The following is a 27,103-nucleotide window of genomic DNA, read 5'->3' as shown; positions in this document are numbered from 1 at the left end:
TTCACCAGCAATGAGCAGCTTTGCCAGACTCTTCAAAAGTTTTCTAGTGAAATGGGAGGATAAAAGGGGAGGAGTAAGCATACTGAGGGCATCAGCAAAGAACTGACCTGAGTGTGTGTCAGCAGCATAAGAGAAAAGAAAGCACAGACTGCAAAACAAGAAAGACAAATACGATGATGTAAAGATATTTGAATGGCTGGAGAAACAGAGAAAAGATTCACTTTTTTTCTTGATTGCTTGAAGCAATGCTGCTTAGATACATGCTGTCACCAAAGACAGCAACAATGCAAGAAAGTAAGTTCCTTCCTAACTTCTGGAAAAGGATTCACCAGCTATCTCAGAATTGGCAGAGAGCAGGAGTCAAGACCAGAGAGGACGACAGGAGAGAGATGGTCAACAGGCTACAGTATCATACAGAGAATGAGGTGAAAGGGAAGGTGGAGCCAAGGAAGGACTCTTCAAGATAAAACTGTAGGTCATTAACTGGTGAGCGAAGGACAGAAGAAAAAAAAAAGTCTGGTGACAAAAAATTCAAACATACAAAAAATTACAACATTAAATAAATTCCAATTCTGTCTTTTTAGTAGATTGATTTAATCATCTGAATACAGTTTCATTTTCAATGGAGAAGAATGATCCCTGCTAAGCAGAGGCAAGCACTATGGAAAAATAATCTGAAAAAAGAATACTTTTTCCCGAAAGATGGTTTCAGTGATGCACAAAACACATTATTGTTTTCTTGAAGCCCCAGAGACTCAGTCCATAAAAATAAACATTTCACAGTCCAACAGGTAATATAAAGACTGAAGCCAAATAACTGAAGTTCAAAATACTTAACTGCCTTCACCCCTATTAAAACAATCACAATCATCACAGCCAAGGCCTGTTCGGTCAGTTATTTCATTTACAATGAAGAAATAAGAATGAGCTAATATTAATCTTAGAAAAACTGTTTATAAATTCACAAACAATTGAAGCTAAAGGTTAAATTACATTAAAAAGTTATGTTAAAAAAAAATGAAATGTAGTTCTCTAGCTATTTAAATGGTTGACTATCCATTACTATATTTCTTGTTCTTTTATGGGATAAAAGAAATATTAATACCTAATTCATAGAATCATAGAATGGTTTGGGTTGGAAGGGACCTTAAAGATCATCTAGTTCCAACCCCGCTGCCACAGGCAGGGACCTTTCCTCTAGACCAGGTTGCTCAAAGCCTCATCCAACCTGGACTTGAACCACTTCCAGGGAGGGGCAGCCACAACTTCTCGGGGCAACCTGTTCCAGCATCTCACCACCCTCACAGTATAGAATTTCTTCCTAATATCTAATCTAAATCTACCCTCTTTCACTTTAAAACCATTCCGCCTCGTCCTGTCACTACTTGCCCTTGTAAAAAGTCCCTCTCCCGCTTTCCTGTAGGCCCTTCAGGTACTGGAAGGCTGCTATAAGGTCTCCCTGGAGCCTTCTCTTCTCCAGGCTGAACAGCCCCAACTCTCTCAGTCTGTCTTCATAGGAGAGGTGCTCCAGCCCTCTGATTCATCTTCGTGGCCCTACCTCTGGACTCACTCCAACGGCTCCATGTCCTTCTTATGTTGGGGGCCCCAGAGCTGAACACAGTATTCCAGGTGGGGTCTCACGAGAGCAGAGTAAAGGGGCAGAATCACCTCCCTTGACCTGCTGGCCACGCTGCTTTTGATGCAGCCCAGAATAAAATATATATTTGGGAAAAAATGCTAGAAAGGCAATACAGGTTAAAAACCAGAGAAGACTAATACACAGATACATATATTATTTTTATACTTTGAAGTCTAGCCATGTCATTGTCAAGGATGTCACTAGACGGTTTGGAGTTCATTACTCAAACCTCAATGACTTTACCACTTCCACCTGCTCCCACTCACTTTGCAGAACATCAGGTGCAGAAGATAGCAGAGGAACCTGGAGACCTATTGCTTCGCAGCTAAAAGCTGGCTTCAGTTTGGAACTGCTTGCAGGTGTAGAGATGGGTTCACAAATCTTACTGAGGTTTCATGTTTTCCTAGATGATGCGTTACTAGTAGAGTGTACGCAAGCACAAATGACAATGGTGAACTCAGCAAATACAAACACAATAAGCTTAAATTTATTTCCTTTCTTCATCATCTTCAATTCCAAAAAAAACATTTTGAAGAACTGCTGAAAGAAAACTGGAGTCACAAAACTCATCTAAATCACAAAAATTTTGAAAGCCAAAGAATTCCCAGTCTGAATGGAGTTGTGCCCAGGATTTTCAATGTAATCTAGTGGAGACTTCTTGAATAAGTAAGTGTAGGCATCTGTCTCGATGGGTGTGCAGCCTACTACTTCATCATTGACAATGGTCTTCCTAGCACTATAAGGTTCACAGCAAAGCAATCCATCTGACAGCCATGGAGGAGGAATAAGGGAACCCTCCAAGTCTAGTGGTTCTCACTACTTCTGCAGGTGTTTTCAAAAACCGGTATCATTGGAAAGGTTGGACCACTCTTGTCTACTCTGTGAAAGAAAGCTCCGCAAAACTCATTTATCTTCTAGTCACTCCAGTGATCACAGTTGCCCATGGACACGCTGCCCTGAACTTCAAATGTGCTTCAGCTGTTAACTGTACATCTATATACAGCCACGGATTCCTAATTTAGCCAGCTTCTCTAATGTCTCTAACAGATGTAGCTTCCTTGTCATTTTTATGTCCAGAAAGAACCATCAGATCGTGTGCTTCGACATGCCAGGGAATTTCATCCTGCTATTTCATAAGTTTCCACTGTAGGTTTGTGACACCTTCTCCAGCATGACAACAATTTTCTGTGACTCTTCCCTACACTCACCAATTTTTCAATATCCTTTTGAAATACAGTCACAGATCTGACTCCTATAACTAATAACCACCACAACAGTGTGTACACCAGAGGCCCAATCACCTCTTTCCATATATATTCAAGGTTTATATTAACCCTCTTGCCATGGCATCACAGTGAGAATGCACATTCAGGCTGCTTCTCCACTGTACGTACAAAATATTTTTGGAGTTGCAGGACTTCAGGACACAGTGGACTATTTCACTGGGATGGCCTTAACATTTGTCACCATTTTCTAGAATTAAATAAAGAAATACATTCTTATTAGCCAGAGTAAGTTGTTAAAAAAGCAATGAGGCCTGCTTTTCCATATATTCCAATAGCACCAAATAGGATTTCAAACCCAGGCTTCCAAACCTGCTTGGATCTCTCACGGGCCTATCCCTCTCTGTGTTCACAGCTGGAAAACCTGACACCAGGTTTCTCTGCAATTGCTGGGTCTACGGTAAGAGTTTGAGTCCAAGAGCCCAAACACTGTTTATATCATGGAAGGGAACTTCTTCCATAGTGACGGTTATTTCTTAGCGTGGTGCTCTGGGCACCATACACACACCGCGCCTTTACTCAGTCTTCACTGTACCTACTAACAACATGAGGAAAATCAGGTGGCATCAACTAGCATGAAACAATGTCAACAGATACATCTGGCCCCTTGGCCATAAACTTTATACTAAAATATAATTTAGCTGCTGTTGCAGTTGACACTCCATTGGAAAGATACTCCTGTATTAATGCAAAAGACAGTACTACTTTTTTTAAAATACTGAATTATTTTTCATCAATGTTTTCAGAAAAATTTAAAGCTTTCTCTTGAAGGCTTTATGTTCCTTATCTCCCCAAACACATACCAGACTCTTTAGATCACACACACACTCTCCCGAGGACCAAACTTACCAGGCACTCAAGCAGCCGAGCTGGTCGTGCAATGATAATCATCAGCTTCTTCACAAGCTGGGTAACGAAGGCAACCTCGGAGCTTTCGGATCGTTCGTGGGCCTATGGAGAGCAGAACATCACATTATGGTCCTAGCAGTGAACTCTTCATTTTTATATGTCAAATGCTGAATGCAGAGCAATCATCAGCTCAGTAACTGTAATTTGGCAGCAAAGGCATGACTGAGTCAGGGCAGGCAATGATCTCAGCTCATTCAAGGATGCCAAGTTACATATAGCTTTTCCCTTACAACTGACTCCTTTTATCATGCAAGAGATATTTCAAAGGCTTTATTTCCATTATATCACCTATCAATTATATTAGAAACTATGTGGTTTTATTTTATTTTTAAGAATGAAAATAGGAATACTGACTTTTTTCAATTTTACCTTCCACACAATACCGACATCTAGATAATTACTAACAGCTACACGTTTTTAGGCTTTACTTGCAGCTAGAATTTGAACTACTTCTGTTCATCATCAAGAAAAACCTAAACTTTAGTTTCTCTTTATTTATTTTTATAAATCCTGCTGAACAACTACAGCATTGTATTGTATGCTACGTAAGACCAAGAGCACAAGCAAAGCAAAGAGCATATAGAAACCTAATTCAGAGAATTTACTCTTGTCCACCCGTTTTACTTTACCTGATTTCAGCATAAATTCAAAGCTTAGTTTCAAGGTATGTGTGTGTGACAGCGTGTCTTTTTGTAACCATAAACACACTAAAACAAATGTAAAGAAAAAACCACCAAAGACAAATTTGAACAACCGCCCCCAAATTACTCTTCTTTTGCTCAAGCACACAACGGTTACATTATGAGTCCTGAAGCACAAATAAAATAGTGTTTCATTGCAGAGTGATAAAAAAATGGTGGTTCCAGTGACATGTAAAAACTCTGAAACAAAGTATAGCTATTTTTTTCCCCAAGGTCTGAAAATTAGGTTTTAGCAGAGCCACAAATATCAAGTTCAGAACTTAACCAATGAGCTTATGCTGGCAATGAGCCAGTTGCTCATAGAAATGATATTTTATCAACAAGGATGCAAGCAGTAAGAAACTAAAAGGTTCATTCAACATTGTTCATTAGCACCACCTAAGAAAAAGACACATATGGGTGAGAAGTCAAATCACTCTGGACATCCCCTAAAAGAACAATAAAAACACAGGGAAACAGAAATTCAGAGCTAGAAACACAGAGGCAGCATTTTAAATAACATAACCCTGATATTTTGTTACCAAAGAAAAAAGTAAGAGTTCATTATTTCTCATTTTGACACAGGTCAGAATAAGAAATGTTATTTGTTTACTTCAGCACTGATAAGCTAGGGCTAGAATTTTAACCTTGAAGAAAATGATGTAACTGCTAGTTCATAAGCTAAAAAGAACACCAGAGATGCTTCCTTGCTACAGAGCCTTATAGAGATATTATTCTGAAAGCATTGAAATAAGTTGCGATCTTTTTCTAACTAAAAATTATTTTCTAATTATAAAATAGAAAATTATCAAAATGAAGATTATTAGTATTCACTCTGTGTTCCCTAAAGCATTACGCAAACTTAAGAGTTAAAATATGAATTCTAGAAAGAAATGAATGCTTTCACATTTGAAAAGCCATTCAAGATCACCAGGGGTTAGCTGTGTTGAAATGAATAAATAAAACATCAACAGCTTTGTATTATTTGAAATATGAGCCATGCAATTGGAAAGTCCTTTCCCCCCTACGTAAGTTACATTATGCAAAAAATAATAATTCATCTTTTTGCATCCATTTATACTGTTGAAGCAAACTTATTCTTTCAAATCAAGTCTTTTTGTTTTTTCCTTTTCTCATCTACAACAATTTAGGCAAAATAATTTAAAAATGTAACTAATTAAACGAGGTGTCTGTTTCAAAAATGAAAAGCTAGATGATGACTACCAAATGATACAGAAAAGCAAAAGGAAAAAGAAAAGGATTACAAAAATCAAACACAACTTGTAACAGCCACTCAGCCATCATCTCTCCACAGCGCTGCTCTTCCAAGATCCTCAGTAAAACTGCCTCTTCTTGTTTCCTTCTCGCGCAGGACAGCCTGGACATCCCTACAGACACCTTGGTTACGATCTGTCCCAAAGACAGTATCTGGAAACCAGAGGGTTATATAGCCAGCACTGCCTGTCGCCTCCATGTGCCTTGGTATGAGGCGTGCTGTCTAATCAGCAGTCCCCAGTGATGACAGGCTTGTCTGAAGGTTGCTGGTGGCATTTCAGGGTTTCCCCCCCTCCGCCTCTCGTGGGGAGGAGGGAGAAGCTGTAGGGGTTGTGGGTAGAGGCTGATGCCATCCCTACAGGCATTGCCAGTGACACGTGTACAGGAGGTAGCAACAGGTAATTTACAAACCGATTCCCTTATCTGAAAGACCCATTCGTCACTAACTGTAGCTACCAGGGCATGAAATTAAAATCACTGTCCTCCCCTGGGGTTCGGCAGGACCAATAACTGGGATATGCAAGTCACAACGCTGTAATTGAGCTAATATACTGATGGAAACCAAAACAATAGACCTGCAATGCCAAGAACCAATAAATTTACACTCAGGCTCGTATTAAGAAAGCAATCCCAATCCCAATATCCATTTGCCAATGTGCAGCATCAGTCACTGCAGTGTCATACTAACACCCTCCCCTGGTTCTTTTGTTCCGTGCACAGAAACACCTGTAATCCTTCACCTTCCTCACCAACTGGCTACACCTACACAAAAGCCATTCAACTTCTTCGGGCTAGTTTGACCTATCCATTTCAGCCAAGCAATAACTGACTGTAACCTTTTTTTTCCCAGTAACCTGAGGTCCTGTCCCATCCTCTAAGGCCACCCCACAGTAACAGATAAAGAACTGAATGTCACATATTCTTTTTTATAAATGCTTTATCTTATTTTTCGATATTTTTACTTTAAGTGTGAAGTGTAACATTCAAGTTCATGCTTTCCAAAATAAAGAAAATCTCAAATTCATTTTTACTTCAGGATAATTTCAATGATGCAATAAGCAATAGGTTTTTCTGGCTAAGAGACAATATTTCACACTTCAAACAAGGGAAAAGATCTAATTTGCCATAACTAATGAGATTTGTTGGCATTTTATTACAAAAGCCAGGGTCTAAAAACTTTTAAAAGCTTTCTGGTTTGGCATAATTAAACAGCTCACTATTTACATACCCTATTACTCTGTTTCACAGATACATTTTTACAATATAGAGTAGACTTAAACTACAACATATTAAATTGAGTTTCTTTTCTATGGTTTGAAATACTGTGCAAGTTTCTTTTGTTACCGTGTGTCAGAATTAACACCTTAAAAAATAATTTCAAGAGAATCCATTCTTTCACAGTAAAACTGTACGAAAACCTGTGGGTATTCCTGCCACTTGCTGACCTCCTTATTCACCAATAAATCATCTTCCTAATCTTTCCATATGTCATAAAAATATACCATAAAACTATATATTCTACTGCCCAGACCATACAACCGCCCAAGTGGAAGAGCTTTTTTGATGACCTTCCAGTTGGTACTATTTATATAGTGTGTAACTCGGCGTGATACCTTACAAGCTAAGCAAAGGTAAAGACCCTGCCCTCAAATTCGGAATAATCTAAACTTGACTCCAAACTTCTTGCATTTCCAAAGTTCTTCCTCCAAAAGAAATACTACCACCAATTTCTACATATTTAGACTGAAATGTCCCAATTATTTCCTTCCAGAATGCAGTCTGAAGGGCAAAGCACAGACTGGCAAGCAGGAGAAAACAAGTAGCTTTTAAATATTAAAAGATAAAAGCAAAGCCAAGGAACTATGATAGGATAGAAAAACAAATGAGAAAGATGTGGAATGAAGTCTTTGGCATTCCTCCGCTGTCTTCCATTTCTTTGTCCTCTTCCTTCCCAGCCTGTTCTGCCTCCCTTGTCTCTCTAAGCTTTCCCTTTAATCATCTCTAGACCACCTTACTTCCTAAAGTAAATCAATTAAACTTAAGAGCTGACCCTTCTCTCAGCCCTGCTCTGCAGAAGATGTTAAGGAGGAGGAGGTCAAAGCAAGCCCTGAATGTCCCTTCCTGAACAAGCCCAGAGATGACCATTGTATCTTCTCTAGTAACAGTTCAATGTCATTTTTCCCTGTGCTTAGGAGCAGCAGTACAATGCATGTAGGATCAAGGGGAAAAGGACATTTAAGAAGTGTGTTTTGAGGATTTGTTCTGAGGGAAGGGAGAGGAAAGGAAAAAGCAGATTTATCTGACCCACACCTTCTCCGAGATCCTGATTAACCTCTTCGGGCCAGAAGACAGGCCTGAAAGCGCAGACTGGAAGTGGCCAGACATAATTTATTGCTCTCATAATTCCTTATGGTATGAGAAGTCACTGTCCACACACAGAGGCGGAAAGTCTGGGAGTAGGAGAATTTCAAGCTCCAAGTATCTGGTACCAGAAGCAGCAAAGCACACTGTAGTCCCCTTGCACTCCCTGAAATGTAAGCTATTTTGCCAAGCATATGCACCCACTTTTAGTGAAATCTTTTCAGCTTCAAACCCATCACCCAAAGAGGCCTGATCCTTTGGGTAATGGCTGCCTGATGCTTATCCTGCCCACGATGCTTATCCTGCCCACGATGCTTATCCTGCCCACGAAGGCCACGCTGCTACTTTCAAACTCCAGAAACATTTTCCTCTCTTTTAAAGACTATGAATACTGAACAATTTCTTTGACTAGATGTGTTTTTTCCAGCTGTGGATGGTGGCATCAATGGTCAAACTCCTTCACGGCATCCAAAGAACACCAGTTTTACCAGGAAACACATTTTTTACTATTAAATGCATCCACAGTGGTTACTGATATCCTGTAGGCAGACAACCATATAGGCCCTCAAAAGATATTCCCCTGCCTCTCTTGATCTGCCAAAATCATATTCCCTATCCAGGCAGAACACCACAAAATCAAACATGAGTCATTTTTCTCCCATGCATAACAAATATCAGGGAAATTACAGCCACATTCATATAAATGGGGTAGGCAAAGGTTTTAGCTGATACAAGAGAAGATTCTGCAGTTTTCACAAAGCTTTTTAATACAATAATTGTATATTAATACAGTATTTCTATTTATCTGCCATTTTCTAATGTCTGGAAAGAGTGGCAAAGGGGCACAAACTAGTGCAATTCATGCCAGGGGGTTGGCAAACTGATCAATGACATATAAACACATCTTCAGCAAATAGATTAAAAATGATCACAGAAAAGAAATTATTTCAGGTGCTCTGTTTCTAAGTGTCTCTGTGATATTTGTTAGCTGAGACTGTGATCTTTACAAATCCTGTGTTTTCAGCTTGCTACCTCCTTAAATCATAGCTTCAGAAGACATTCCCAAACAGAGGTCTGGACCCAGAAACTGGTAATTGCACTGACTCGTCACAACAGCTATAGCATAAATTCTAAGAGATTTTTTTGAATTTAATATTATTTTCATTTTAAAGGAAAAGAGCAATTTTTAATGAGTAGCTGAAGCATAGTGAGTGTGCATTAAAATTGTGCCCCCTTGTGTATTTTCATATGCTTTGAACACCTCAAAACACATCGAAGTACTAAAAAACCCACAACTGAGTTAAGTTCAGCTCAAGAACATCTTTTATAAAAAATTTATAGCAACACTACAAACTATAGTGTTTTCACTCCTTGAAGGCACTATTGTAATTAACAAGTCATTCAGATTCTTGAAGTAGATGAAAGAAAAGTGCAGTAATTTCCTTCATCTGGATGAAGCCAATTTTCATAAAGGGTAACGACTGCCTTTGACTGACTTATATGCATATTTAACTTTTGTACACAGGTGAAGTGATTTGCTCAAATCCACCCATAGTAGATCAACAGCAGACTGGAACAACTCAGATCTCCTGACACCCCCACCCAATGTCCTTCCCCTGGAATCCACATTGTCCCTCCTAAAATCAAAACTCTGGTTTATTGTTTAAAGTTTCAATCAAAATAATATATTCTGCTTTGCAGAGAGCACTTACATCCTGGAGAAGTTTCTCCAAGTTTTCCTGCAGCTCATAAAAGTACCGAGAAGTAATAAGACCTTCACGTGATTTATCTAGGCAATCTCTGGCCAGTTCAATAACTTGATGATGAATGAAACTTAGGACCCCATCTGCTAATTGCAGCACATTCTCTGGAGCATTAGAGGCAATAAACTCAGCCAGCCGTTCTTCCATCTGTGCCGTGGCCTAAGAGTACAGAATAAACAGAAATTATTCTTAAATTTTACTATCCCAGAACTTAAACATGAACAAGTAGGCTGCTAAAGTAACATATTCTTAATTCCAAAATGTATGAGGCTTATAAAATATTCCAATAGACAATAGCATTTTGCTGAGAATAAAAATAGCATACCAATGGCAAAAGTGATGTTCACATGTGCAAACAACAAAAATTAATCGGAACACACTTTCTGAAAATGCAAATAACCCTAAAAATATCCTGGTCCTGAGATTGTATTCCTCCCTGGGTGTCCAGAGTAAGGATGTAACATACGAGGGGGTTTTCAGAACTTTTAGGCAAGACCACAGCACCTGAAAATCACTGCCCCAAGCAAGAGGCCCATGGCATTTCTATCACTATAAGCACTGATACCTTTCTCCAGAGAAGCATCTATTTTTGCCATTGGTAGAACAGGAAGGAATGGCCATATCAACAGCTCTGGGATACATGATCTTCTACACTCATTTCAATGAGTTGTTAACTCTCAAAGCTTGATTCCACAGATTTCAATATTCAGCTTTTTTCAAAAACAACTACACTTATTTTCACTGCAGATCACTTCGGCACATTTCAGTGTGACTGAATTCAGATTGACTTTTCTAAAATTCAAAATCTATCTTCATTGCTTCTCTGGTACAAAAGGCCCCAGTGGCAAACTTGGTTTTTACCAAAACCTCCAGTATAATTTGGAATGACTTCAAAAGGAAATTTTGCATTTCCAATATGTAAATGTAAAGCCTACCAAACCAAGGAAGTTTGGATCAGTATAATGCAAATTTAATGCATTTATACAAGGGAATAATGAGAGAAAGTTATTCAACATATTTTGAAATTACTCTAAAATAGTTTTTTTAAGTTTCTATGAAACTAAGCAAAACATCCCTCTTCCAGCCTTGGTCTGATTCGGAATTTAAAGAAAAAGACAAGGATTAGTTAAAAATACATGGAGACACTGGCCTCATAAGCAACATAAATGGACTGAGCAGCCAGAGCATGGCCCTTCTCATTCCTGCGAGCATTTGTTATGCCAATAAAAGGCATGAGAAATTTAGTAAATATGATGTACACACACAAATACACAAAGCCCTTCTATTTTTTCTACTGCAGAATTAATATGTGAAGCAGAGAAGGCAGCTTCAAACTCTCAGCAAACTGCACTGATTGGAAATCAGAGGTAAGAGCTGGGCTCCTTCTCCAGTGAGCACAATAAATTAATTCTGAGCTTGGTCACAAGTCCATTGAATGTATTATTCAAAAAAGTGATTCCTTACCTTTGGAAACCTTTCTTTGTACACATGATTCATCATTATTATTTCACTGTCAAAGGAAATTGGGGAGCGACCCGGGCTAGAGGAGAAAAGAAAGTATGTTATAATTTACACATATCACACCAAAACCCTCCAAAATCCAGTGCCGGTCATAATGCTGCCACGCTGACTGTAACCCTTCCAAAGCTTTGTCTTCACTTCAGTAACGGGCAGATGCTTAACTTCAGAGAAAATCCTAGCAAGCAATGGCAATCTACAGCCATTACACAGTTAACTCATCTGAAAACTACTAACACTCCTGCCTTCACGTGAACTCAAGCAGAAACCCACCTATTTTCAGTCAATGGAAGCCCTAATATACAAGCATGTAAAAAATCAGTGCGTTTGTTGCAGGTACATCTGTTATTTTCCTCATTCTCTCACTGCCCTCCAAGGCAGTGGCAGCAGCCCTGCCCAGGAAGAAACCACTATTGTCTCTGGAGTCTCTAGTGCCGGAAAGGAGCAGAGTAAAATGAAACAAGGAATTTGAGATGACTTGCTTTCCTTTGTCTGAAGAATACAGGAGGGATGCCTGAGCAGTGTTATTCAGCTAAATCTTATATTTAAATACCACAAGCAATAGGAACTGAATACTTTTATGAAAACTGCACTCCCTTGAGGCGTGTTACACCATGGATGCATATGCATGTATGCATAGGTTAGCAAGCAACTTCAAGGCACACCAAAAACCAGGACACTCAATCTTGACAAACTGCATTTATATTACTGTTTGGGTATTTTTTTTTAAAAGAAGAGTTGCATCTCATTTCATCACATCTGATGGTATGCAACGCTCTGACTCATTCTGCCACTGAGGACAGCCAGAGTGAGGTAATGCAGATAATCCCCAGCTACAGGATCGCCTACAGCATCTCATTTCTCTGGTTACCTTGTTTTAATGTTCAAGACAAGCAAGTGCTTCAATTATTTGGCATCTTATGTGATCATTGTCTTCATGATTTTAAGAGTACTACATATTGCTAAAAATATTTTCTCTATGTCAAAAAATACAATTTTATCTTGAATGAGTTCAAACATTTTAAACTTTCTTGTGAAGGATGAAATGAATCTCTCTAGATGGAATAAATGCATTTTAAACTTGGAATGCATTACAGTTACTACCTTGCTGCTAACCTATTTAAAGGAAAAAACATTCTTTTGGGAACGTAGATTTACAATTCAAAGAAAATTTAACTCACTGGCTCACAGAATACAGCAATACCAATCTTTTCATGCTCGGCACTGGAATTCCATGAATTACATTGTGTCTTGTTTTTATTAAGGTTTATCCCTCAGGTTGGAAAAATGCACTTCAGATTAAATCTCTCACTGAATCCTTATGTTAAAGGAGAAAAACTGATTTGGATGTTTTGGATACCAAGTAAAAACACATTTTCATCAACTTTCTTTGAAGAAAAAATATCCCTTAACTTGGGAAATAGATATTTGTAATCAACGAAAATTTTCATAAAAAAGAAACTTACATTTATATTCATATGCAATGTATGACAATAAAAAAAAAATGTAAGAACATTTAAATTGCAGACTTAGAAGCAAATTCCCCCACACGTCTAGCCTGCTATATTTATCCTTTTTTCTCTATGTCCAAACAATCTGACACAAATACATGGCACTTGTTTACTGGCAGTTCATATGGAGCTGAAGAACTTGGTGAACATAGTTATGGAATAATTTATTTTTCTATAAAGTATTATTTCTGTGTGTGATTTAAGCGAGGTATAAATTACAAGGATATATAAGCCCTTTGATACTAACTAGAGAAATACGGAAGCACGCACATACTTCATTTGAACAGTAAAGCAGTCCTACTAAAATTTGCGCATGCTTAAGTATTTGCTGTCTTAGGGCTACAATAAAGCATGAGGGTTTTTGCCTTTTGCTTTCAAGGCATTATATTCACACGGATACAGGAAATTAAGAGCTATGCAGAAATCATGGTACCTGAGCTGTGCTGCCAGCAGATGTAGCATTTCCTTAAGGGGAGCCACAACGATACAGGCGTTTATTTGGTTTGCTTTTGTTTTTTACGATTCTGAAATAAAGTAATTCCTTTGCCCATGAGTCTACTGATTGGCAAAAAAGTAAACACCTAAAATCCCTTAGCTTCCTTGGGCATTGGCAATTTTGTCTCTCATCTTCGGATTAATGCCACTTTTTACCACCTAGAATGACAGAGCATCCAAACAGCTCCAGACAAAACCTGGGATCAAGGTTCAAATTGTCATTCTAAATGAAATTCACCCAATACAACATGTCAAATTAAATGTCCAGCTGACTATAGCAAGACTGCAACTTAATATACTGCACCATAATTTTTTATGCTGATCCTTAGCCTGTGAAATTACAGAAATAATTAGATGGATAACTGATTAACCAAAGGCTAGCTGCCAGGCACTGCTGGTTACTTTACAGCACCTTTGAAACACAATCAGGTGAAAAACAAACCAGGACTGGGCAGATAAAGGAATGCCATCAAGGGAGAACATAAGGAAATGTAGAAAAAAAGAAAAAAAGGAGTTTAATACATTTTATTGGCATGACAGCTTTTCAAATGCAAAAGCTTCACACATTTATCTAGCACCAAAAATTTCACATACAGAACTAAACCAGTCTAACATTTCAAGCCTCGCAAAGGAACAGATTATTTTCTGTAAAACAGAGGACATACACTGTGCACGTGCATAACATTTTAAGACAAAAAGCAGGCTGCTTCTCTTTTCTTGGTGTAGATAGGTAGGTCAAAGAAATTATTATTGTCAGTGAGTTTTTCATTTCAGCAGAGGAGACATTAGAAGAATAATATCTGTCCCCTTAAGCTTAACAGCAGAATGAAAAACTACTCCCTCTTTTCCCCTTCTTCACCCTCCCTCCACTTTATGAAATGATGTGCGGTAGACTTCCAGTGACATCTCTAAGGTTTCTAGCCTTCAACTTGTCAAAACTCGTGTCTTTATCTGATGCTAGACAGTGAAAATAGCTTATAGACAGCTATTTCAAGGAATAGCATTTATAGCAATGAATTAAATCTTACAAAATCTAGTCTAACTGTGCTAAGTAAAACTGAGATGTTTATGAATACCTATTTTTTCCTTCACTGTGACAGCTGTATTTATTAGGAAAAAGAGGAGAAGCTAAAAGCACTGTGCTCCCCTCTGCTTTTACCCTGTACATAAAGGTTTAATTAGGATGTATTTACAGCACGTTACCAAAATCAGTGTCCAGAGGAAAACTAAAACCATAGGACTTAATTTTCTATCATTTCCAGACACACAAAATACGGAATTTTAAAACTAGAGAGTTAAAGTTGTAGGAAGTAGAAACTAAGTTAAACCTTCTGAAGGTGAGCAGAGCATCAGCTTTCCTCTTCCCCCCAAAAAATAAATACATAAATCTTTGACCTCATACAAATTACATCATTAGTAGAAGTCAGAAAACTCCCCCTGAAAAAAGAGACAATAACGCAGAAGAAAATATGGACAATCTACATCTGTCCATCAAACTTCAGAGCAAACATGACTCAGTGCTTCACACAGACCACAGCAATTAGACCTTGGGGGCTAATCCTGTTTCTGGACAGGACAACGACCAAAGAAGAACTGAACTCAGCAGAGCAGAATCCATCTGCTAAAGTCTGAGTTTATGCAGCAGACACAGTAAGAGCGAAATATAGTTTCCCACAGAATTACAAAAATCTATACCATGGAGGAAATCATATAGAAAATTAAACGTGTAACTTTAGATATTCAGTATTTATTCAAGGACCCTTCTTCCTGCATAATCATAATCAAACAGCACAGAAAGTCCACACCAGGCAGTTATTCTAGTGCTGCTAGAAAAAAGGGAATCTGAGGCAAAGCAGGATATACAGTAATTCTTCTTCTTATGGAACAGGCCAGAGGTGAAACAGAAGAGCAAAGAGTCTTTCTCACTGAGTGCTTTAAAAAGTAATTTCTGAGTTTGTTTACATACTTTTTGATTTGTTTTATTCATTTTTACAAACACTGAGCTTCAGCTACGTTTATTCTGTGGACAAATACTATTTGTGACTCATTTTGTATCGCTGAACTGTTTTCCAGTTAAGCCCTTCTTTATACTAGGAGTGACATTCTTATGAATGTAAGGGGTTTTTTTATATTTATAAATATAAACAATAAGTTAATAAATAATAATTATTATAGATATGTATATATATGAGAGAACATTAAGGGAAAGGGATTGAAATAATCACAATTTCTTTGAAAGTAAGGACTAATGAAATTTTTCTACAGACTTACACAGGGGTAGCAACTAGCTCTTTCCAGTACTTCAGGTTTTTTTATGCATGCCAACAAAGACTGAGACTGCTTTAGACAGAAAACGCTAGAAAGTTAAAGTAATTAGCAGTACAGAGGGCAAATAAGAACACCCAGTTTTCCTCATAATAGAAAATCATAAAGATGGTGAGTGAAACCAAAAGTTAATAGATTTAAAACAAATCGCTTTGAAGAAATTTTTAAATCAAGTTCACAGAACTCACTGTCTTGAGAGAGAAAACAGAGACCAACATTATCTGTAATGTAGTTAGAATGTATTTTCCTAAGAAACAGATGCCTTATGCTTCAGAATATAAAACTATTATTGTTCTCTGGCAAATTCGTGGCTGCGTGAATCCCCGCTCTGCAGAGAGCACCGCCTGCTCCTCCGCAGCTTGTGGCAGACAGCACTTTCTGAAAGCGGCGGCATGAAGTGATGAAACCACCAAGATTACTCAAGTGGTTAAAGCTGACACTTAAGTGCAGTGAGATGAGAGAGATCCACAACCTGCAGGATCAATTTTTAAGATAAGAATGGACTATGTGGGCCACTGGTGTGGTTTCACAACACCTATTCCTTCTTCCCATCTTGGGTATTCTATTGTCAGAAGCCTTTTCTGGCAACTGGCATTTTCTAGGAGTCGTCTCTGTATATTCTTAATGGCAGGATCTAGCATGTCGAAAGTCAGGTTGGAGGATTGCATTTAAAAAGCACTACCCAGCAAAGAGATGAAGGAGCATATTTGATTAAGGATGATCTCTTCTACTTCAACTATATAAAAATTCACCGCTACAATCTTCAACCCTTTTTCCCTAGACAACATTATCCTGAAATACGAAAAGAGATCAAGAAAAATGGGCAGATTGGTGGGCTGAGTGAATGCACAAAGGGAGCTCTTGAAGAAGTCATTATTGGTTAACTCTACTTTTATCTCTGACATTCTCCACACATTCCCATGTGTTAGCAACCGCTAAAGGATGACAAGTAAAGAGAACTGGGAAAAGATGGAGGGCAGCATCCCTCTAACTTACAAAGAGTAATGACGCCCAGTTTAGTGCAAGAATTCACACCCTCCATGAATTTTACTCCTGGGAGAAAAGATCATCTTCAGGTAAAGCTCAAGATTGCTCTAAATGAAGTGAATGTAGCCTGGGCATCTCTCTGTTGGTCAATAACTTGAAGGATTTGAAGGTTGCATTACAAAAAAAAAAAAAGAGAACAATTGAGAGATGATATTTAGGAACTACTTCTGCAGGTAATAAAGAAATATTCTCATCTACTGAAGACACACTGTAAGCACCAAAACAGGTGGGTCACATGGAAATATGTTCTTTCATTTGGCATGTGAGTACTGGATCTATTGGAGATGGGTGAGAGAACAGTCTTCTGGCTTTAACAACCAGCTTTATAAGTACATCACACTTTTGGATACCAGCATTGGTCTCAGGCTACCTCCTTCCCCCTGCACAGGAAAGCAGCTGGGAAAGGACCAGTGCCATTTCTCTGGTGTAGAAATTTGGGGGATTTCAAATACGGCATGATTAATTTAGTGATGTGTATCTTCTAACCACACTGCCAGAACACCTGAAGCAACAGAGGTGCTACTAACATGTCAGTGTACATCAGCCAACGCTACCCTCCATGACTGTATGCTTTGTTACTTTTTTTCATCCAGTTTGATCATTAAGACTGTTCTGTATGAGCAGAACATTTGCAGCTAGATACAAGAAAATGGTAAATTTCTAGTCAAAGAAGTAGATTTTTCCAAAAGTTACATCTAGGCAATACTTTCCTCTATCTAGGAGCACAAAAGGATCATCTGGTACTTCTAAAAAAATCTTGTTTTACAGTGACCCTCAAAAACAACAGTCCCAGCATTTGACAGTGACATCTCAAAATACCAGTTCCTCTCTTATAAAAAGAGATGTAAGGCTGCAGTCTTAAAGGATGAAAAATGAATACGTTAACCATCAGCCATAAATATCAGACCATCTTTTAAATTACAAAGCTGTGAGCACCAATTAAGGAAAACATCTGATGTATTTTATTCATCTGCTTTTCACTAAAGCTGATCAAACAAGACCATTAAATGCTTATGAAAATATTACATTTTTAGGGAATTCCTGCTTAATTTTCAACATGTTAACTGCTCAGATTTTATTTTTTCATTTTTTAAGTAAAAATATCCCCTCACCAACTGAGCTAACTATCGTGTGGGCAAACAAATAAGCAAGCTGTGCAGTGAATAAGGTCTGGTCTTCACATATTTCAGCACTTGTTTGTTTACAAGAACATGGTACCCTCTGTCAAAGAGGGTATTTACTCCTGCAAACATTGCTCCAGTTGGTTGGACTGACATACCAAATTTCCTTTGAGGTGCAAGGGCCAGCATGAATGCTTGGTAGTGGCAAGGGTGCCTTAGAGTTACATGGTATCACAGTACCAGCAATAAGCAAAACGAAAAACAAATCAGGCACTGTAAGTTTAAAAAATTAAACTACTTCATTCTAAGCTTTGAAATACCAATTAGCTGGCCATTATAACACTGAAAACCAGGCAGAGCTAGAGAAAGCATTCAAGAGAGGAAGAAGATTAATCACATAGTTATATGACACACTGAATTAATCTAGTCTCGTCACAAATTATAAACCTACTACATGATAACTCTACTTTTAAATTGGCTCACAGAGGTAAAATTCTCAGCAAGTTGATAATTCGTATTAACAAGGAAAAAAAACAAACAAACAAACAAAATTGGGCTCTTCATTTTATTGTTTACATCATTCTTCCATTAGTAAGAGTGTCTTACACTTCATTATGCCAACAGTAATATGTCTGTGTTAGAAAGGACAATTAATTACTTTAGTGATGTGTTGTCTACCTACACTAGCTGTCTTCTCTATAAAGAATTAGTACTACTACAGCTACGCAACTCAGCGATAGTCAGCGTTAAGAGTGACAGCAAGAGGACTGAAATAGGACTATTGTTCGAAGAGACTTAGTACAAATCATATAACTAGTCTTTTACTACATGGTAATTTGCAGAGATCACAGGCTAAGTGTGCTACTACCCATAATACTTACCTGCTCCTGTAGATTACTGTGTAACTACAGTTAGTAGATCCATATGCAATTACCATGCAGCCTGCACTGAAGTTTAGAACATACAAATAATTACAAATAATCATGAAAGGTCAGCTCTGCCATGACACAATACTCACCATGGATTGTTTTTGTTATCTTGTCCGGTTTCACTTCCTTCTGTTACAAACCCCAGCCTAGGTCCTGAGCTGGGAACACTGATTCAGTATCGCCAGCTGGCAGAGTTTCTGGATCTTGTCCATTGATTTAAAGGTGATACCCACCTCTGACACCCTCAGATGACAAGTAGAAGGGAGACTTCACCTCCTTGTCTCCTGCTTGTATAAATTCTTTTTCTTTCACAAGATGCTGCATCTAGAGGTACACGTCTCTAGACTTTCATTCACTTGGTATAGCGTTAAAGGCATAGCAAAACTTAAGGCTTTTGCCATGATACAAAATGTTTGTGGATTTATTCCACAAAATTGTCAGACACCTGCAAGAAAGATTGCCCAGAGTTTGCGGAATCTCCCTCCTTGGAGATATTCAAAAGCCATCTGGACACAGTCCTGGGCAACCTGCTTGAGCAGGGGTTTGGACAAGATGACCTCCAGAGGTCCTTTCCAACTTCAGTCATTCTGTCATTCTGTGAAAGATGATGTTCTAGTTGCTTCTGGTTTCAAGTATGGAAAAATCAACTGCACAAGGAAATAACCCCTGGATAGCTATCTTTGAACAACCAGTTCTCTGAAGCAACAGTAAAAATTATTCAACTGCTAACGTAGGAGAAATGTTGTTGGCACTATTACAAATTTGCTCTTGGGTGCAATTCCCTTTAAGGTTTTGACTTCATCTACTCTAGATTTCACACCCCTTCAGAAGCACTGCTGGAAAAGTTATTAACAGTGACTGTAACCACTTCCTTATATTAATGCAGCAAAATTCTCAGAAGAAACTTCACTAAAGGAAATCTACACCCTATGCATTTAGTCCAAGATGCTTGTAGATCATGTTTTCATAGAGTTATTGTGAAGATACAAAAGCACACTATGCTAACCATTTTGCAACCTAAAACTTCAGCGTCAAATGTAAAAAAAAAAAAAATGTATCCTTTCTGATTAGGTGAGGTGGGTTAAATGTTGATTAAAATAATTTCAAATACGTGTAACAAAACAACTACAAATGACTATTCTTAGACCTGAAAGCACACACAGAAACACAATACATGTGTTCAACATCTTAAAAATTCAACAAACAACCTGAAGCTCACCTGAGACTGCGAGATCGAGGCCTCAAGGCTGGAGAATGACGCCCTTCCTCATCAGTGATGCTCTCAGTACTGAAATGCTTTGTCAGGAAATGAAGTTCATCTGCCGTGGGCTGAAAGGGCAGCTGGTGCAGCTTCTCCTGAGATGAGCATGATGACTGAGTACAGAAAAAAATACAGAAAAGAAATGCACTAAACGCATGCATAGGGGTCAGCTAATGAATGGAAGAGGAACGGATTCTGCCAGACACTGCACACTCCAGCGGAAAAGAAAGCTACTTACCAGACCAGGTGCCTCTTTTTATGGTTCTCATTAAGCTAAACCAACCCTTACATACAATGACAAAGCTGGTGAGATCAGAAGAACTTTGGGAGAAGGCTAGGGAACCATTGCATCCAATTCTGGAACCATTACATCTGATTATGCAGGTAATTTACTATCAGGAGACAGAAAGGAAGGTACATGAGTACCAGTGCTACTCTGGAAAGGACAAGGAGGTTCCTGGAGTGGTGAGCAACTTTCTTTCCTTTCCCTCATGCTCTCTTAGCTCAGGAGTTTCACTGGCATGCAGAATGCTATGGAGCTGTGCAGACGTGAGAGTTTTTGCTGATTATTGGCTCTCATTGGAAATTGTTATTGTAAATGGTCAGGATTTTATTTCTCCCTTCCTTTACCCATCAGGCTTCTTCTCTAACCAAGCAGGCAATAATAAAATGAAAGTAGCTGACTTTGCAGAGTTGTAAGATTAACAGAGTTTCTTGTTATAAACAGCTTATTCATCTTTAAATAAGTTGATGCATTTATATGACACACATCCTTTGATAATGACAGACATGAAACTGTTTTAATTCTTGAACGTCAGGAAACCTGAGATTAAAACAAATATTTGTGGGAAGTGTTAACAACATCAAATGTTGGATGTTCCAGGGGAAAAAGCTGTAGGTCAACTACCGAATGCATTTTTTCTTGTGTGATTTTTCAATGCCCCTTTCCATTTTCCAAAAGTAAGAAAATATATTATGTAAGGACAAATTAAAAATCCTCTTTAAAAACAAAGGAAAAAAAAAGTGCTGAATAACCAGAGCAGCACTGAATAACACCAGTGGGCCCTATTAAAAACATCACCCTAATCTAAGTTTCAAGGCTCCTTATTGATCTGATGAAATTAATTACATACACTTTTCCAGTGTAAAAACTTTTCCTTTTGCTACATTGACCCTCACTCAAACTGGAAAGCACTGCATCCCAGTACTAGAAGCATTGGTAGGTGGAAATTATACATGATATAACATGTATGACCAAAGCTTTAACTCACCTAGCATGCTTTTCTAGACTTATTTACTGTTGATGGTTTTTGGAAAAGAAAGCTAAGAAGTTTGGCCAAGCAATGAAAGCCAAATCCTGACAAGGCTTTTCACCGAGTCCTGTGTGTTTATAATGTTGATAGCAAAGAGAAAATACTCCGACATCACCTAAAATGGGTACATCCAAATTTGTCAAGAAGGTAACAGCTACACTTGAACTGAATTAAAACTAAGCAGATTGTTGCAGATCCTAGCATAGTCTTATCTAGGGAATTCTAGCTAAGACTGAGATAGAAATCGGAATGTGAGAACTTAGAAACCTAAAGATCATATTCTTTGATAAAAATATAATTGGCTCCAGACCCCAGATCCATTCCCTCTGCACTGCACAGAGGTATCTACGGAAAAGAACCCCCTTGAAAGCCTTAGGAAATCCACAAACTCCCCAAGCGTGGCTGGAATTGGAAGCCACCACTTCCAATGTGTTCCTTCAGGCAGGTCTAGGTGCAGGAATCATATTGGGAAGTCATCTCCAGCACAGTGTCCACACAGTGATGATTATCCAGATGGTGTATCAGCTTACACTGGTGTAATCCACACTGAAGCCAACACGGAGAGTCTGGGTATTTGATAGTCCCTTCACCCACAGCTATTCTGCTGCACACGCTGCTTACGCCAAATACAGGCAGATTCTCTCCCTGTAGCACAGAATTATGCAAGCCCTGTTTGACTTTCAGAGCTTTCTTTAATGCCTTTCTTCGTGTCTTACACAACACAAGGAGCAGGAAGAAGTATCTGCTTATGCAAAACCAGCAATACTTTTCAAAGAAAAGGTACGTGTCAGTTGACATCCCATTCATGATGAATAACATGAATCCTGCAATGGAGCAGGAAGTGCTAAAGACACTGTTTTACAAACCTGCATTAGCAGGTACTCAAGCTCTGGCATTATAAATACATCTCCTATTAAAAACAAGATTAAACTAAAACTACCACATTAAGGAAGGTTAGCACAGGCTTACTAGTTACTAGAGTTAGGAAACAAAAAAAAAATCAAAACTGTTATTCTAGAAAAAGCATTAAAAACTTTATGTCTCCCAACAGCAAAATCACTGGGGAAGCAGTGCTAGTCAATTCACAGATGACCAAAAAAATCCTCCTTCCCCTTTCTCTCCTTAAAAGCAATTAGACCACAAAGTTTTTAATTCCGTAGAATAATTAAAGAGAGCCCTGAAGACAAACACCATGATGAGAAATGGACTTTCCTCTGCCAAGGGCTTCTCTAGCAGTCTTAAGGCGTACAACCTTTCAACGAAAAAGCACGAAAGCAAAGTAAAACACTTCTGAAGTATTGATTTTTAAGCAATCACATCACTGTATTCAATACTTGCAGCAGACTAACACAAACATCCCCCTGGTGTCTTAATTACAGATGCAGAATTAGCCAACTCTTCTCCAGTAAAAAAGTTCAAGCTAATACTATAGTAGGTTATATATTAACTCTGCATCAAGAAAATGAATAGCAGATTAGATGTTTAAAAATAATTGTATATTGGCCCATTCAACTGACTGTTCCATATTCATCTAACTTGAAAGAAGGTCTTCTCCAGCTTTTTCGGTGTTGGTCTGATGAGATGTATCTGGTCTTCTTGATTTGTATGAAAAGGGTAAACGTGTTATTTTTTTGAAGTGTCATTCCTCCTTTGAAAGCAAAAAATAAAGCAGAATCTACAGATTTCCACTGACCTTAGACTAGGTAAATGTCTTGGTTTGCTCAGTTGGTTAGTTGGTCAAGCAGCTGATCTATGATCAGAGAGATGCTGGTCAGCTCTAACTGCCATACAGAAACTCAGGCCAGCAGAACACAGAACTGACGCTTCTCTTGATATTTCCTTTCCTACTGATAAGTACACGAGAAAGGTCTACCGGCTTCCTTGTATCTTACTTGAAAAAGAAATATAACCTAGAGGACTGATCACACACACCCAAAATACCAGGGGCATCTTTTTCACGCTGATAATGAAATTTCCCACATTTTTCTGTGCTCCTGCCCATATACCTGTACACATACACAGACAGACTTCTCCCACAGGAGACTGAAATCAAGTCACCTACATTCTAAGGAGACCAAAAAAAAACCCAACCCAACAAAAACCCAACTGTCTTGAAGGACAAAAGATAACAAACTGTGGAAATTGTGCAAATTAGAGTCTGTGGGAATGCACCTGAACATATGAAGCTATGGAGACGAGATCAACGTTGCAAAATCGAATTTTAATCATATCAATTTATACTAAAAGGAAACTTTTGACCCCAATTTCTTCTCGTGCTATATAGATTGAATTTAACACTCACCTGCTAAGGAAGTGTGATGATAAATTTGTGTTTGAGAGGAACTAGAAAGTTTATGGATGAACTTAATAGGACAGCTCACAAGGAAAATGATACTGCATTCAGTGTAAGATTTGCATAACATGGAGTATTGAGTCCTAATTAATGCAGGTATTACAATTATTAGGAACATACTCCAAATAGTACACATAAAACAAAATGATCAGTAGAAGTATTATGGAAAGAGGCAGTGATATGTGACCACACAGTTGAAGACACTCACCGTAATACACAAACAAAAGCGTGTTAAATTACATCTGTACAGATTTCTATGCTTGGCTTTGCAAGGTTGTTATGTGGATAACCACAACATCTAGTTTGCATAAACTAAAGAATAAGATTCACTGTATGAAGTATCTGAGAGTTATAAGAGTTAACAAGGTGCTGCTACCTTACTGGTATTAATGACACACTAGCCTTTGGAAAGTACAGAACTCAAGCAAACTGCAGCCAGCCTTTCTAATGACATGTGTAAGAACCGAAAAGCTTCATTAGGAGGCTCAGATTATTGGAGTTGAGTAACAGTTGTCTATCAGTTTTTCTTTCTGCTAGTCTGTTAGCAGAGGGTTTCATACTAAGAACTTGAAAGCAGACAAGAATTTCATTTGCCAGTTATAAAAAAGCTGAGAGCTGGCTAGTAATTATGCACTACCTCTTAGAGTCCTGCCACTTCTGAGACACTGTGCCTCTCAAGTGATCAGTCGAGCCAAGTGCTGCACTGGGATTTCACCAATGCTAAAGGCAAAGTGCAAGATGATAGGAGCTGGGAAATGGAGGAAAAAGCAGCAGAACCAGTAACTAAAATAATTTTTAAAATAATTAGTATATTAAATAATGTTAACAGAACAATGAAGAAAGATCAGATATTTTAGTAGACTCAGAAGCTGATTTGTTAGGGTGTGTTTGTACAAACTGAATTGCTTGGAAAAGTCTGTGCCACTTACTGAAACTGTTGAACTGGGAGTGTTTGTTCCATATCCAGATGAAGGAAGGGAGGCCAAGGACCAGCGGCGTCCATCCGTTCTGGGGAAAAGAAGCAAGAGAAATTACTGTCAGGGATATATTGTGGCTAATACTTGGGGGAAATAAGCATTCCCCCTCCCCCAAATCTCTTAACCTCATGTTTTTATTAAAGTCTTAAGTTATTGAGATTAATCAGGTATCCTATTTACAATGACCTGTGTGAAAAAGCAGCTAGGGTAAGTTTTAAAAGCAAAAGTAAGTGACCTTGGAAAAGATAAAGCAAAAGGGCATCAGATTCCTGCATTAAGTAGATGCTTTGTAAATGTTACCAGTTGTGCAAAAAACGGAGTTTCTAAAACAGACAAATGAAATCAGCTCATTTCAAACTTCTTTGAAAAAGACAGTCATTCCTAAGATAACTACTTATGCAGTTCCTTGTCTTCCAAACAAAGTTTAAAATTGAGGAAAAAAAATCATATTAGATCAAGAATCGACTGAAAGCAGACTTGTGTGTTCACCTAGTCAGAACACATTCTGCCTAGTGCATCGCCTGACACAGCTGGTGAATTAAATCCACTGCAGCAGATCTGAACAGAGCCGAGAGGTCCACTCGAAACACAGAGGATACAGAAATCACAGAAATTCCACCTAGGGTCTCTTTCTCCTCCAGTCAATATAATATTAGTAGTTATTTCCCTACTGTAGCCAAAGAAACATGACCCTCAGGGAAAACAGCCAAAACATCCTGGAGATACTGCAGAAAAGGTCTTGGTTTACCAACGTCGAAACTGAGGAACTGAGGAACTATACAACTGCTTTGAGAAGAATCAGTATTGCCCTCCTTGAAACCCTCTCCTCCCCCCAAAATCCGCCTCAGTAAGGATGGAAACTGAACTACATTCAGCTCAGTCCCACAGCGCTTTTTCTGCCTCTGATTTCATTTCAGTCTCGCACGCATTTTGTGTCCTAAAACATGTCTTGTTGCATGTTGGGACGGATGTTAAAGTCTCTTCCTCCCATCAGTCTCCACTTGTTTGTTTGTTTTTTTTTTATTACAGCAGATTATTAGTAACTGGTCATAAAGTGAAGCTGAATTAGAACAGTTCGCCGTTCTAACTTAGTTTGGAAAGATTTGGGATTTTTTGGGTACAAGTACATTAATGCAAGTACACTATAAAATAGGATGTTTGGTACAGGTCTGAAATAGTGCTTAGTGCTTATAAAAAACTCAGCTGTTATCATCTTCACAGTAACATTTCTCATCCCACTATTCACGTCCGTGAAGCCTCATCTTCAGAAAAAAGTTCAGTGCACACCCAGACATAAATGCCTGTTTATATTTTTTCCAGACCTAGTTCCTTTTATTTTCAGGCACTGATACACACCGCTTCTCTTTGCCATCTATCTTAGAACAAGCGGGAAATAAACCCACTGTTCTACATCACTGAAAGAATATTACATCAAGAGAGATTTTAAAAAGACTCATGCTTCATGCATCAAAAAAAAAATAATCAAGCTCTAATGCAGATTTCTATTGCATGCGTATGTTATAGCTAAACCCCATTTAGCCACAGGTGGTGTTTTCTTTGGCAAGACAATTACATGTAAAAGAACAATCTGAAAAAAATTCCAAGGGAAATTAAATTCCTTTCCTAACCCTGAAAACTAGCACATGTCAGCATTACAAAGTCGCTGCATGATGTGGTCAGTGACTGAACACCAAACTTCAATGACTGTCATTCGGCTTCCTGTAACATACAGGGGCGCTGGCAAAATGGGATTCAACCCCGGTTTGGACCCTCAGTCCCAAAGCAAGACAGTAGGTTCCTGTCTTCTCAAACAGTAGACAGGAATGCTCAAGTCACGCATTTTTTGCCTAATCCCGTTTTTTACTGAGTTGCCTAAACTATGTATTGAAATTACTTCAGAATTTTCATTTTGACAAAGTTAAAAAAGAAATCTTTCTCAGTTAGAAAATTACAGGCTACCTCTTCACGCTTGGGCTATTTGCTGCTGATGCAATCTAGGCAAGCACTGTGCTAAGCAGTCAGGACAACGCGGATCAGCTCTAGTCTAGCAGAAAGAAGTGGGACAAGAGTAAAAATCTTCCAAATCAAAGGCAATGGGAAAAAGACTTTAAAAGAAAATTCCTTCTCCCTTTGTGCAAAACATTTCAAAGTTACTTCAGTGTTTTGTTAATAAACATATTTTTAGAGAGATCTCATGCAATATTGCTTCAGGAAAAGATACTTGGAAAGAAATTTTTAGGTCTCTTGTTTTATTTATTATAGACCCTTTGCTAGCACAATAAAAACATGTGAACAACAAATCTTGTCTTTTAAAATGACGTTTTAATTAGTTAATTAAGGAGT

The 27,103-nt window shown here is 38.3% G+C and overlaps 1 protein-coding gene across 1 annotated transcript in view; it reads right to left on the bottom strand.

The window, feature by feature from the left end:
* Window positions 1-27,103, bottom strand: part of MAST2 (microtubule associated serine/threonine kinase 2) — a 195,305-nt gene that overhangs the window by 32,907 nt on the left and 135,295 nt on the right. The window contains 5 exon segments of the mRNA XM_068407089.1: window positions 3,772-3,873; window positions 9,860-10,069; window positions 11,375-11,450; window positions 20,076-20,230; window positions 24,713-24,791. Of these exon segments, the coding sequence (XP_068263190.1) occupies window positions 3,772-3,873; window positions 9,860-10,069; window positions 11,375-11,450; window positions 20,076-20,230; window positions 24,713-24,791 (622 nt within the window).

Source organism: Nyctibius grandis, chromosome 8, assembly GCF_013368605.1.
Source record: "Nyctibius grandis isolate bNycGra1 chromosome 8, bNycGra1.pri, whole genome shotgun sequence".
NCBI lineage: Eukaryota > Metazoa > Chordata > Aves > Nyctibiiformes > Nyctibiidae > Nyctibius > Nyctibius grandis.
The sequence above is the reverse complement of the archived record's forward strand: the minus strand, read 5'-3'. Positions and strand labels throughout refer to the sequence as shown.